This window comes from Mus pahari, chromosome 8 (genome assembly GCF_900095145.1).
Source record: "Mus pahari chromosome 8, PAHARI_EIJ_v1.1, whole genome shotgun sequence".
In the NCBI taxonomy this organism is placed as follows: Eukaryota; Metazoa; Chordata; class Mammalia; order Rodentia; family Muridae; genus Mus; species Mus pahari.
In genome coordinates, this window is record NC_034597.1 from 60,913,640 (window position 1) to 60,927,430 (window position 13,791).

Consider the following 13,791-nt stretch of genomic DNA (forward strand, 5'->3'; position numbering starts at 1 on the left):
AGACTCCCTTCTTCCAATGTCCTTATATGGTCTCCAGCAGAAGGTGTAGCCCAGATTAAAGGTGTGTGCCACCACACCTTTGATCCCAGATGACCTTGAACTCAGAGATTTCCCTGTCTTAATTTTCTGAAATCCGTAGCCACTTTGCCTCAAGATCTCTATACCAAGATCCAGATCAGAAACTTCTATCTCCCAGCCTCTAGATTAGGGTCACTGGTGAGCCTTCCAATTCTGGATTGTAGTTCATTCCAAATATAGTCAAGTTGACAACCAGGAATAGCCACTACAGAGCCACTGACCCAACCTTTGAGGAAAGTGAACTAACTATACCTTTTCTGACCTCAGATAGTCCCAGGTTCCCAGGACAGGCACCTCCCTAAGATCCTCACTGATGCTCTGAAAAGATGCTCTTCCACTCAGTGAAATGATTAGACTTCGGAAGTTTTCAGCGTGCAGTTTCTGAAGGCTTTGGGGTTTCATCTGGAAACTGTACTGAGAACCTCAGAAACATAAGGGGAGGTCCAGGATCCTTAGTTTCCCCAAGTTTAAAGACTGCCAGTTCTGGGTAGTAAGCCATGTGGGCCATGAACTTACCACACAGTCCCTGCAGGGCAGAAAGGCTGTGGCCTGGGGGCTAGGATCCAGGGTGGTGCGCTGCACTGTACTTCAGACCCGGCTGTGTCCAGGGAAGTGGCCCAAGTAAGTGAAGTGCCTTGACCTTGTGTGCTTCCAGCAAGAAGAGGCCCAAGCATGTGAGGGTGTTAGGATAGGTGGGCAGAAAGCCTTCCACTAGCCAGTGTCTGGTAAGGCTTTGCTTTGGTTTTTTGGCTGTTTTGTTGTATTGTTGTTTTGTTTCTCTTTAAATACTGGGGAAAGAATAATAATAGAAGACATTTTTCAGACATGTTTGCAGTTCTGTGTAGACTTTTATATTCTTCTGACTTGTGTTGGCTGGAATCATCTCAGAACTGTTTCTTACAACCTTGCTGACACATTTACCTTTGTGGTCCTCTCACACAGTAGGCTTTCTTTGCTTGCTAACTGTAACCCCCTACCATGGTGGGGACATCTAGTGGGTCCCCTCTCCCACAAGGCCCTTCTCTGAAGCTGTCTGTTCCGCTCATGGGCTGGCAAGGAAGGCTGTGCCTGTAATCAGCTGGAGGTGGGTCTCCCTGCATCCATTCTAAGACACTCTTTCAAGTTAGTGTCCTTGCAACCACAGCTCCGTCACACTAGCTAATTTGATGATTTGATGGTCAGCATTTTTTTTTTCTTCCTCAGTGGTTTATACAGTAACAGTGTGCCTTAAAATCAATAGCACCTTAAATGCTGTGACACTCAAGTAATAACCAACAAAATAAATCCCAGCCAAGTGTGGCAGTGCATGCTGTAATGCCACCACTGAGGAGGCTGGGACAGAAGATCACTGCAGACTGGAGGTCCATCTGGGCCACATAGCAAGGCCAGCCTGGACTACAGCACCAGTGATGTTTAAAACAACCAGAGCAACAAGAACAAAAACATCTGTCTTGTACTGCTTCTCAGCTTTTTTGGCTAAGATCATGTGCAAAACTGGTCTTCTGCTCTGATACTCAGCCAGATGTGTTCAGAAACTGGTGTTTGCCATATTGAGCCAGGCCCTTGTCTAGGCCCTCTTCTGTGAGCAAATATGGAATGCTAAAAATGAGCCCCAGATCAAGAACCTCAAAGCTTCCACTGGGCCTCCATCCTCCTTGGTGCTGCCTGTGACTTCCAGACAGCCCACAGCACCTCAACATCCAGGTGTGATAAGTGGGCCAGCCCTCGTATGCAGTAGACTAGAGAGAGTCCCAAGTGGGCAGACAGCCCGCCTACAACACAGGTTCTTGTGTTCTGGAATTATGGAGTTAGCATCTTTGGAACAGAAGTATGTCATGCAACTTACCATCTTCCTGGTCCTAGATCAACCTAAGAGTTTTGCTATCCAACGGCTCAGCACTGCATGCGTAGGAGTTGTGGGAAACACAGGACCATGTCATATGGCTTTTTGGAACCTCGCTGTTCTGGTAGCTATAGTATAGACAGAGGTGCTGAGGTCAGGAACATTAAGAAGACCCTCTCCCTCTGGGAGCTCACAGAGCCTTTAACTTCTTACAGCCATGTCCAAGTCTGCTGTGAAGATATCCCAGGACCTACTCTCCAACCCACTGTGTGAGCAGGACCAGGACTTTCTGCGCATGGTGACGGCCCTAGACACAGCCATGAAGCGGATGGATGCCTTCAACCAGGAGAAGGTGACCAGGTCTTGCTGCCAGTGGCCTATGCTCCTCACCTCTTTCCCCTTGGACCTAGCTAGATGCAGGGACCATAGGTCAAAGTGGTACTGGGCTTCAGCCTTCTAAAGCCTGACAGCCTCAAGCCCATCGCTTCCCAAACCAGCCTGCTCAGATGCCCATGTCGCTGTGCTTAAAGCAGCTGTGCTCTGCAGGGCAGCTCTGCCCACCCATCCATCCTCTCACACCAAGCAAGGCAATCACAAACCTTTGCCAGTAGCACCGATAAGAAATGTGTTAACCTGAAACTGGACCCAGCCCTAGGTGTGGCCCTCGGGATTCCTGGTTGGCCTCTGCCTCCTCTGGCAGCAGAATATGGATACTATACCGCCTATCCTGCCCTATCGTCTCTTGCCCAGTTCTCAGGGGACAGCAGATCAGCTAGCCACTTGGAAGTCAAGGAGCATGTCTAGCAGTGTGACCTCTGAGGAACCTGGGACCTCCTCTTTTAGGAAGAGTCTGAATCTGTATTCTTCCTTTGACAGGTGAACCAGATCCAAAAGACAGTGATTGAACCCCTGAAAAAGTGAGTAGGACCATCCAAGGCAGTGGGCCTCACGGTACTTGTGGGAACAGCAGGTCAGCTAGCCACTTGGAAGCCAAAGAAGCAGTGTGGCCACAGCTCCCCATGACAAGGAACAACAGGGACACCAGCCATACAGCCTGTCCCATGGCTGAGACTCCTGGTTGTTCCAGGACTCCAGCACTGCCCAGGCACAGTCTAAGGGCAGGGAACTGCTAATTTCTATGGTGCCAGACACTGCCCTGGTGGTCGTTTGGCCCCTTCCCCTTTTGCCTCTGGTTGGGCCCCCAGGAGGCCCAGTGCTGGCTGATTTCAACTTGTAGAGATTCTGGCCAGCACTCAACAGACATGAGCAAGGCCTTTCATCTCCCAGCCGGCCTGGGATGCAGCTGCCTGCAGCACTTTGTGTTGAAAACGTGGGGGTGGCCACACTTTGGGAAGGGCGAGCAGCAGCAGCCACCACCGTCGTTGCTGCATCCTGCTTGGGAAGGTCCCCTCACTCATGACCTTTGAGAGCAAGGAATTCTGGGAGACTCATTTTTTTGGTCCTGCAGGCCCTGGTCAAGGATCAGACAGGTTTGTCCTGTGGGTCCCCAGGGGAGGAGGCTGGCCCAAGCCTTGCCTTGAAGCTCTCGAGTGCTTCCTCTCTCCTGGCCTCTCCCAGCCTGCTCTGACCTAGAAAGGCTCCCGCTCTGCGCCAGCAGCTGTAGTTTATTACCTCGTCCGCGGTGGTCCCTGGCAGCTGCCTTGCCAGGCCTGGGCAGTGAGCCTCTGCTTCATTATCATTAGGCCAGATCAAGCTGGAGGGAGATGAAGAAAGCAGGTTTTGATCCTACAGTCTGGGTGTCGGGGAGTGCTGAGTTATTCCTTCCCTGTTCAGGCCCAGGGGTGGGATTAGGAAAAGCCCTCCTCCCCAACACTGGACACTCAGAGCCCCTGCAGCCGCCATGAGGCGGCCTGACCCATGCCCACCACCCCAGCCTCGGCAGCCTGGGCTCTCGCACCCCTTCCTCTTGGTCAGAGTTCATCTCCAAACCAGGGGACCCTACATGGGGCCCTGAGTGCAGAGGAGCTGGAGGAGCTGCATTTGGCCTGGTCTCAGAGCTGGAGGGGAGAATCTCAGAGGGAAGTGCCTGTGTACACAGAACTCTTGTGTGGCTGAGATGCAGGGGCCCAGAGGCAGCCACAGGCACCCAGAGTTGGCAGAATATGGCAGGACTGCCAGCTCAGAGAACTAGGGGGTTGACTACCTTCTCGATTTCACAACCAACGAGGCGGCATTGAAATCGGATCCCTGGCTTCTTCAGCCAAGTAGAGAGAAACCCCGGCTGCTTCCCACCATGCTAGTGGCCCACCACCTGCCAGGAAGGTGGGGGCGTGGCAGAGGGGGCGGCTACCATCTCCGCCATGGATCCGCTGACCTCTGTATGAGCCTCAGGCCTGGCTGACTGGCTGGCTTCTGCAACCCATAGCCAGTATACAATCCCCCATGACCACAGAAACCACCACTGCCCGTTCCCTCCTCCCCACTTGCTTCCTTGTGCCAGGAGCGAAGCTACCAGGGACCCCAGCACCGGAAACAGGAGACTGCAGCTTTCCTGTCCTCTAATGAAGATCATGGCCACCCTGTCGCCCCCAGTATCCCCTGCCAAGGGGGTTCGGTCTCTAATCCCCCGGTCCCTGGTTGTTCACATGTCGGATGGGGATGCTTTCAATTTCCCTTTCCTGGTGGGCGGAAGATCCCGGCTGTGTGGGCACAGATGAGGAATGGCAGGCATTCCCCACCAGGCCGGCTGCTCCCAACCCACCTCCCAGCCGGCCTCTTTCCCTCCCCACTCTCTCTTCACCCCACGCTTTATCTCCCTGGGGAGTGAGCTTCGTGTTCAATCCTATGCCAGGCAAGAAACGGGCACCTCCTAGGTTGGGATCCCTGAAACCCTGTGTAGACCTAGGCCCACCTCCCGTCTATGGAAGTCAGTGTGAATCAGATCTAGGCACTTAGAGACCTGTAACTCGGGAAGGTGGGTCGGGGTGCATGCTGCCATATTGAGCAGGAGTGTCCCAGCTACTCACACTGGGCTGTGTCTGTTTCCTCTGTAGGAAGAGAGCCAAGCTGATTCCTTGGTGTGATAGAGTTGGTACCTAAGAGCAGAGCTAGGTGAACTAAGTGGACATGGAGTATGAGGATGTATGATTTGAGCAGGGCCAGGGAGCAGAGGATGGCCCACCTCTTACCACTACTTCTCAAGGGACAGCTGAGACTCGCAGAGGATTGGACTGTTCCACCATGTGCCTTTGAAGAAGACAGTTAAAGAATGCAAGCTTTGCTCTTTAAGGCGAGCTGGGCCTATGTGTCATCCTTGTTGGGAGAGCAGCAGGAACCTGGGGAAAGTGCAGACACAGAGGACCAGCCTATACCAGTCCTAACCTTCTGCATCAGCACCCCAACCCTAGTGAGACCCCATGTAGAGTGGATCCTGCTATCAGGTACCTGGCAAGAACTGTCCACGGCTGAGAAGTAGAAAATAAGAAAGTGAACAGGAATTCCTTCCCCCATCACCTTAGGATAGACAGGCACTCTTCCTGTGAGTGACATTAATAGCCCCCTCAGATGAAAAAACATGACGCCTGTCCCTTGTCTCAGGGCTCCCAGTCCCAGGTCCAAAGCTACCCAGACTCCCCATTGTTAGTGATTCAACTACCGTTGCCTGAGCTACTGACAGTCCTCAGAGCTCGATCAGATCTTAATTTGATGGAGAAGTACTGCTTTAGGAGACAAGATCTAAGGAAGACCTTAGAGTACCCAAGAGTCAGGAGCCACTAGCAGGAGCAGCAGAGCCTGTTGCACCTGCAGAGGGTAGTGATCTTGATTAAGTAGTGCTGTGTAGACACCACACTCCCCAAGGCTGTAACCCCTGGTCTGTGGCAGCCTTGGTCTCCCAGCTCTGCCCTTCCACACTTGTACCACTGTGCCCTTCATAAGCTGGCCCAGTCACAATAGTATTAGTGTTCCTGGTCGGTGTGACTTGGTTTTGAAGATGACAATCATGGAAAGGGGCCAGGACCATGAGCTGGGGTCTAAGTTTTGCTGAGACTAGCATGTAGGACCAATTAACATTGCACCAAGGCTATTTCACACCTGCAGGACACCGTTCACATATTGGTTTGTTCCTTGTGATGCACCCTCACCCCCCATAGGTGAATTCCAATGTACTCCACCTCTGCCTCTTGCCTGCCTCTCATTCTTACTCTTTCTCTGACCCTGGCCCTGAGGCCACCCCAAAAGCAGGTGGCGTCTGACAGCAGGCAAGCTGCTAGGGTCCTTTGTCCTCTTGGGTAGAGGGAGGGGCAGGATGGTAGGTTCTTGGGCTTGAGGCACCTGTTCCCTTGAGCCACACTGCCCAGCTGCCCAGGAAGGGAGAGGGGGCTCCAGAGCAGCTGAATCACTGGGTACAGCTGTCCTCACACTGGCATTGTGACTGGCTCCTCACAGTGTGACCTGGTGGTGCCTGGTCCCCCCATCTATTTTGCACATTTCACCTGATGCCTGGCCAAGTTTATATTCTCTCTTCTCTAGCAGGAGTATTCATTACTCACCTTAGGGTGGCCCTGACTTGTTGAGACTTCTCAGTACCAAATTTATGGTCATGTCCTATGAGAAGCCAAGGTTGGGAAGCACACCTCCTGTGATATGTGAGCCTACTGAAGACAGCCTAAGCATTCAGATGTTCTCTCAGCTCGGGTGCATGGGAAAGGCTGGCCTCAGCCACTGACTGGCATCCCAGTGAAAAGATGCTTGTCCCTGACTTTCGTTGGCTTGCTTTGTCACGCTCTCTGGGCTTTGCCTAGATAAACTGACTCTTGTGGTCCTAGGTCACCAGCTGTGTCTGTCCACCCGATTAACCAGGAGTTGACTCTCTTGGCTGCTTGTCTATATCACAGCAGGCTGTCAGAGCTCCTGGCTGGTGCAGTGGGCACTGCACAGTCACAGCAAGCTGTCAGAGCTCTTGGCTGGTGCAGTGGGCACTGCACAGTCACAGCAAGCTGTCAGAGCTCCTGGCTGGTGCAGTGGGCACTGCACAATATGGAAGGAAAGTCTTGCCCAGCGCTGAGGCCAACAACATGTCTTCATGCCTTTGCAGTCAAGGGAGTTGCCCCATTTTCTCACTCCCAAGAGACCTACTTGCAGAGTTACCTCACCTCCACCCCTCATCTGTGTCAAGAACAACTCTTGCCTGGGCCCCCCAAAAGTGGCTCTCCCCTGGGCCTGTCCAAGATAGGATGGCCTTTTATGGGGGAAAGGTAGCCTTGATGGTTATACTCAAATGCCAAAACATTTCAAACGCAGCCTGCTCTGCGAGGCCAGTCATCTGAGTGGTCACACCATACTCCTTTTCAGTCGTGTTAGGTAGGAGGGGCTAGGACCATCTTTCTAAAGTGTATTTTTCCATTGTTCTTTTAGTGGGAGAACCATTCCCTTTGTGTTTCCTCACAGTATAAAGGAACCCTTAGCCAGGATCTTTCTTTTTTGTCACCTGTCAGTGGCATTGTGACGTAGTAGAAAAGGTGTTGGCAAACGTGGATACTCATAGCCCTTTTCAGACCATCACTCCCTGGCTGTGGCCCTGGCTTCTCCTGTTGGCTTGGTTTGGTTTGGTCTTTAGTGTATACAGGCGGATCCCAGCCCTGCTGACCTCATGCTAAGGCTCCACAGCAGGACAGGGAGCACCAGCAGTCACAGCCCACCATCTGGGTCTGAGGAGAGCCCTCAGTACTGTCTGTTCCCCACGCCATCCCACCTGTACAGGCTCCAAAGCCTCAGAGCCTTATGAGACTGGCACATAGTAGGTATGTCACACATGTTTTTAAGTGGTGACTGTGGGATACACTCCTACATGAGAAGCCTGTTTCCAACCAGGCTGTGTCCAACAGGTTCAGCAGCATATTCCCAAGCCTCAACATGGCAGTGAAGCGGCGGGAACAGGCCTTGCAAGACTATGGGAGGCTGCAGGCCAAGGTGGAGAAGTACGAGGAAAAGGAGAAGACTGGCCCCGTGCTGGCCAAGCTCCACCAGGTACAGGGGAGACACAACAGGGTAGACAGAACAACCATTGCCACGGGGTCCTCCTTTCAGAACCAGCAGAAACCAGGACACTAGCTATTTCCACTCACACTCTGTCCCCTTCAGTGACAGTCCTGATTCCAAGATCTTGTTCCCCAGGCCCGAGAAGAGCTACGGCCTGTGCGGGAAGACTTTGAAGCCAAGAATAAACAACTCCTGGATGAGATGCCGAGGTTCTATGGCAGCCGACTTGACTATTTCCAGCCCAGCTTTGAGTCCCTGATCCGGGCACAGGTGAGACAAGGCTCTTCCCTTGAGGAATCATCTTTGTAGGAATGCAGTTCCCATTAGACATAGCCATGCTCTGCACAGACAGCAACACCTCCCTGCCCTGGCTCTATGGAAGTTCATGCATTATCCTAGTCAGCCCTGGTACCTGGCACTGATGATGTACTGGAATTGCTGTTGGGTATCCTCCATTGGCAATCCACTCAGTCCCAACCCTATGATAGACAGGGTTCCTTTTTGTTTAACTCTTCACCCCTTGAGTTCTTCCTCCCATGCTTAATTAAGCAAGCAGCAAAAACCCTGATTGCATCTTTAGCTACCACTTTAACTGAGCAGGTCCTTTGCAGAGGTAGTTGAGAGGCCAGTAGAGTGCCTGCTTGCGAACCCAATAGGGTTCCATTAGCCAGAGACCACAGGAGTCTTAACTTTTGGTGGATTTACAGGGGAAGATCTCGGCCTGCTCTCTTTTGCTGACACCTGCCTCTGCTTCCACACCATCCCCACCCCCAGATCCTTAGAGGTTCTGAATAGGCTCTGAAATGCTGGCCATTAGATATGAAGTGCCCCCTCGTGGAAAACAAATGGGAGTGCAGACCAGTATGGGAGTGGCAGCCAGAAAGAGGGTAAGACCCAGTCCAGTGTCTCCTGCTGCTGGGTCCAACTGGGATGACATGCAGCAGGCTCCTGCCCTCCTCTCGCTGTTCTCCCCACTAGCAAGGTGGGAGAAGCAGTGGTACTGGAGCCAGGAGCAGGGCTTCTCCACACAAACCTCCTCACTGATCACAGGTGCTGGCTTCTAGCTCGGACTCCAACACTCAAGCTAAGGCTTCTTGTCCCTAAATTCTGCCTGCCCTGCTTCTTGTCTTAGCTGCACCTCTGCTGCCCTCCAGTGGACACATCATTCCCTGTTGCTTTCCTAGCCACAGGGGCCATGGTAAAGCCTGATTCCCACTTCCCAGCCTTCATTTGGAATGATACCCAAAGCCATGGCATAGAATGCCCAGCAAGAAGCCCAGGCAAGATTTGGACTGGAGCCTGGACTTGCTGATGACACATGTTTTCAGTCCAGTGCTCTCTAGGGAGTGAGACAGACAACAGAAGGGGGAGGATGTTCTCCTGTTGTCTCTGCAGGTGAGGGCTGCCTTCCAGCTGCTGCACCCTCTGTTTGGATCAGGCATGGATTTACAGGGGAAGCTCTTGGCCTGCTTTCTTTTGCTGACACCTGCCTCTGCTTCCAGTGAGCTGTATACACCATCCCCACCCCCAGATCCTTAGAGGAAGCTGCAGGGTACCCAGGCTATGGGGTACCCCGTATCCAAGCAGCAGGGTAGCCAGGGTTGTTTACCACCTCTCTCTGTGCCAGCCTCCTTCTCACCCGGCTGCTGCTATTAGTCACTAGAGAAGTGCGCATTCCAGATGACTCAACAGGCACTGTGTCTCAGGCAGGCATGGGGGGGGGTACCAGTTGCCAGTACCTGGCCCGCTACAACCTAGCTGGGGGTTCTAAATAGACTTCTTAGGATACCATGTCCCACGGGCCCTTGCTGCACAACCACCTTCCCAGTCCCCATCGTCTGGTTTCTCAGATGGAAGGAGAATCCTAGAGACATCACAAAGTTGAGGTGCTTGAAGAATGGGGACACTTTGATGAGGATGTGATGTCATATCAGGAAGTGGAAGCTGAGGCAGAAATGGCCTCTAGCCTCTGTGGAAAAGTCGCCATCTATCACATAGAAAAACCCCTCCACTCTTGGACCTGCCTCCTGCCTCTCACCTTGTCACTCTCACCACATCAGTGCCTGCTTTTCTTCCAGGCAACTTAACCTGAGTGTGATAATTAGCAAAACTGGGAAGGGGTGGAGTCTGGAGAGCTGACACTTTCCTTAACTGGACTTCTAAGACCAGCCCTCAAGACTTGGGAGCCAGTGTCTGCCCCTGGCTCCTCTCCTCGCTTAGAAACAGCAGTAAACCCCAGGCCTGTCCTTGCCCACACACTGCCCTTCCCACATACTGCCCTTGCCCACACACTGCCCCTGGCACCCTCTAATGCAGTTTCCCTGCCCTATCTAGCTATTTAGGTCTTGACAAACCTTTCTCTTCAGTATATATTTCCAAAAGCCCCAGCTGTGGTTCCCCCATCCCTAGCCTGCTGAGGGGTAGATAGATAGATATGGTGAGGTCTGAGAGGCAGTGATGGAACAAGTGAGAGACGCACCCCACCCCCTTCAGCCAGAGCAACCTACAGACCCAGAACCAGGCCCTGCTTGTGCCTCTTGGCTGCTTTGCTGAATGAGTGCTGTGTAAAACTGGGGTCGGGTTCCTGCCAACAACTCTTGCCTCCTACCCAGGTTATATACTACTCAGAAATGCATAAGATCTTTGGAGACCTGACCCAGCAGCTTGACCAGCCAGGCCACTCAGATGAGCAGCGAGAGCGGGAAAATGAGACCAAACTAAGTGAACTGCGAGCCCTGTCCATCGTGGCTGATGACTGAGCCCCTGTCCCTCAGGAGTCCTTAGACTCTTTGGGACACAGGTGACATCTCTCTAGACTTTGCTCCTAGCAGGTATGGCTTCATGGACCTCCCAATGGCCAGGCACTTGCAGACAGGTGACCGCTATTCTACCTTGCCAGTTCTCTGACTTAAATGTCTCCGTGTCCTTGAGCCTGATACTAGGAGCCACACAGGCTGCTGCTTCCCCATGCCCTGTGCTGATAAGCAATGTAGAAAAACCCTGGAGGCTTTTTAATTCCAGAACCGTCCAGAGTGTGCTATAGTGTCTGGCCAACAGGAGCCTTTGGAAGGGCCTGGGCTTCCTGTAGAACTTGAGGCCTCAGCTGTCTACCTCCAGAGGACCTACTCTAGGAAAGCCACCATCCCTCAGGACTCTTGAGACTGCTGAGTGAGGCACAGAGCCCTGGGTAGCAGAACTCTGGTCTCTCAGCCTCTCTGGGCCCTTCGTGCCAACACAACCAAAGCTGGTCCCCTACAGGTCCATCCAGCAGAGGGACAAACCCCGGGTGTTTAGCTTTCCCTTAACTGGGACTTTGTCTCTAGCTGTTATGTTGAGCGGCTGCCCTCAGGGCAAGGCTTCTGTCTCACCTGTATTGCTGGAATTTTATTTTCAGTTGTTATTGGAATTCTATTTTCAAGTAAAGTTTTCCAGTAAAACAATAGTGTACTTTAACTGACACCAAGAGGGAGCTGCCACAGCTTTGCCACAGCCCTGCCAACTTGGCAGAGTGCCTTCACTCAGTCACAGCCTGTGGCACTCACTGCCTGCCTGCTGCCTTCTAGAGAGAACTGAGGCCTGGCAAACAGGGAGGGCACAGCAGCGTGAAAGAGGAGGAGAGCTACAAAGACTCACACTTGGTTTGTTTTTCACTTTGGTTTATTTAAAAAACAAAAAGCCAAAAAAAAAAAAATACCAACAAACAACTTTATATACAAAGTCAAACTGAAACCATGAATTATGGAAAGAGGCAAGAATTATGGGAAGTGGAAGGGGCTAGGCCAGGGCCAATACCACATTCTGAACATAAGAGCTAGAGAAAGAAGTAAGTGCTGGTTCTTCTGGCAAGTTGGGGGCAGCTGGAACACAGTGTTCTATTGGCAACCTTGACCCAACACCAAGTGCTTCCTTGAATGGGCTCCATCACCTAACAGACACGGGAGCCTGCGGGACTCGTGCCGCCCAGAGGACGCACATTCTTGGCTGCATCGACTCTACACCCATTTCTCCCATTTATTGGCATTAGACCTTGTTCTGGCTGGAAAAGCCTTTTCCTCCCGTCTTGCTCTAAAATGGACGAGGACAGGAGACAGCACAAGACTACAAGGGCCCTGGGAGAAATTCCAAGATTGAGGGCAAAATGACATTCTAGGGGTGCAAAAGATGTTGTATTTAGTTGTAGCTGGAACTGGGGTTCCTTACACATCCATCCACATAGCACAAACCCCATACTGAGTTTGATGTCCCCTGCAGAGGCTGAGCACAGGATTCAAGCTACCCCTGCTGTAGCTCCCAGGCCCTGCTCCAGCTGCCTTCTGGTACCAAAAGGGCTCTAATGTCATCAGGCTCCATCGCAGACCTCACTAGGCAGTCACTCAGTTGCTAGGCGTTGGCTCTTCTTTCTCTACCCAGCTGTCAGCCTGTGTAAGCACATGTAGCAATGGAGGATAAGGCTCTCCCATGTCCTCCCACTGCAGGGCAGAGCACTGAGAGCAGCCGGGTCTCCTAAGAACCCAGTGCACGGAGGACTAGCACAGCAAGGACGGGCCAGCTGTCTCCCAGGCCTCTCCACAGAGGCTAGCTCCACTCTGTAGTTCTTGTGGTTTCACCAAAAGGAACTATGGCCACCCTTTAGCTATCCTACCTTCTCAACAATCCGCTGCATCTCAAGGTGAAGTGGGGTCAGGCGCCTGCGGAAGTCCTGCATCTGGCGCTGGAGCTGGTTCTTCTGTCGCTCTGCTGTACGGGCTGTATCCTCTGCCTCGGCCAGCCGGGCCCGCAGCTCCTGCATCTCTGCTGCCAGTGTCTTATTTGTCACCTCAGTGGCTGAGAAGCGGTTATGGCTCTCCTCTGAAAAGTAGGTGAGGACATGGCAAGAAGGCTCTGATCAGTCCACTGGAGCGTTGGGACAAAAGCCTGAGGCCTAAGGAGTGGTGTCCCCTTAGTGGCTGTGACATCACACTCACCAAGCTTCAGTTCCAGTGTGTGAATCTTGTTCTCCAGGTATAGGCGGCCACTGTCTTGCTGCTCTGCACGCTGTAACAGGCTTCCCACATTGATGAGGCTACCATTATGGGGCACCAGGCCTTTGTGCTCTGTGGGGGCAGCACCTGGCTTTGTGCTCTTCCCTGAAGGAGGCAGTAGATCCAGGTTTCCTAGAGAAGATGCATGAACTCAGGAGAATGGCCCACCATGGCCCCACTCCCTGCCGGCCACAGAGCACAAGACATACCGAGGAGCACGTCCTCGGGAAGGCCGTCGTCCAGCACCTCAGCACGGCTGTACTGAAGACTCCGGTACTGGCAGATGTTCTGTGCCACCACTCTACTAACCAGCTGTTTGGCCTACAGAAAACACAGCAGGACACCTACTGGCCACATACCTACATCAGGGAAACCAGAAGCCTTCGAGAGCTCTGGAAAGGCCCTCTAGAAGGACAGGCGAGACAGAAGAGAAACTACCTGCTCTGCACTGAGCTGGATCCCCAGTGTGAGGAGGACCCTCTCCAAGTCTCGCCTGTGCAAGTAGCCACACCAGTTGGCATCAAAAAACACAAAAGCCAGAAGGCAGTCCAGGGGGAGCACAGCTGAGGGGTCCAGCTCCTTAGGCTACAAAGAAAGAAGAGAAACGGGCTTTATAAACGTTCTCAAGGCTAAAGGGCACGACACACACACACACACACACACACACACGCGCGCGCGCGCGCACAGGGTTCACAGGGTTGACAGCAACAGGTAGACCTCATAAGTGGAGGTCAGAGGTAGGGCTACAGGTTTCCGTGGGCACATTCTCAGAACGTGCTATGTTCCCTGATCATATCTCTCTCTCTCTCTCTCTCTCTCTCTCTCTCTCTCTCTCTCTCTCCTCTCTCT

The 13,791-nt window shown here is 52.6% G+C and overlaps 2 protein-coding genes across 3 annotated transcripts in view; one reads left to right on the plus strand and one right to left on the minus strand.

The window, feature by feature from the left end:
* Positions 1-11,358, plus strand: part of Bin3 (bridging integrator 3) — a 40,477-nt gene extending 29,119 nt beyond the window's left edge. Inside the window, exons 5-9 of the mRNA XM_021204237.2 lie at positions 2,137-2,273; positions 2,798-2,838; positions 7,768-7,909; positions 8,057-8,191; positions 10,534-11,358. Of these exons, the coding sequence (XP_021059896.1) occupies positions 2,137-2,273; positions 2,798-2,838; positions 7,768-7,909; positions 8,057-8,191; positions 10,534-10,680 (602 nt within the window). The 3' untranslated portion in view covers positions 10,681-11,358. The remainder of the gene's footprint in view (positions 1-2,136; positions 2,274-2,797; positions 2,839-7,767; positions 7,910-8,056; positions 8,192-10,533) is intronic.
* Positions 11,359-11,560: 202 nt separating this feature from the next.
* The window catches only part of Ccar2 (cell cycle and apoptosis regulator 2), a 16,329-nt gene continuing 14,098 nt past the window's right edge, over positions 11,561-13,791 (minus strand). Inside the window, exons 17-21 of one of the 2 annotated variants that reach the window (XM_021204235.2) lie at positions 13,381-13,527; positions 13,152-13,263; positions 12,886-13,074; positions 12,564-12,769; positions 11,561-12,339 (exon numbers count right to left, since the gene is read on the minus strand). In XM_021204235.2, the coding sequence (XP_021059894.1) occupies positions 12,295-12,339; positions 12,564-12,769; positions 12,886-13,074; positions 13,152-13,263; positions 13,381-13,527 (699 nt within the window). In that variant the 3' untranslated portion in view covers positions 11,561-12,294. The remainder of the gene's footprint in view (positions 12,340-12,563; positions 12,770-12,885; positions 13,075-13,151; positions 13,264-13,380; positions 13,528-13,791) is intronic. The other variant, XM_029541446.1, reaches the window with a different exon arrangement.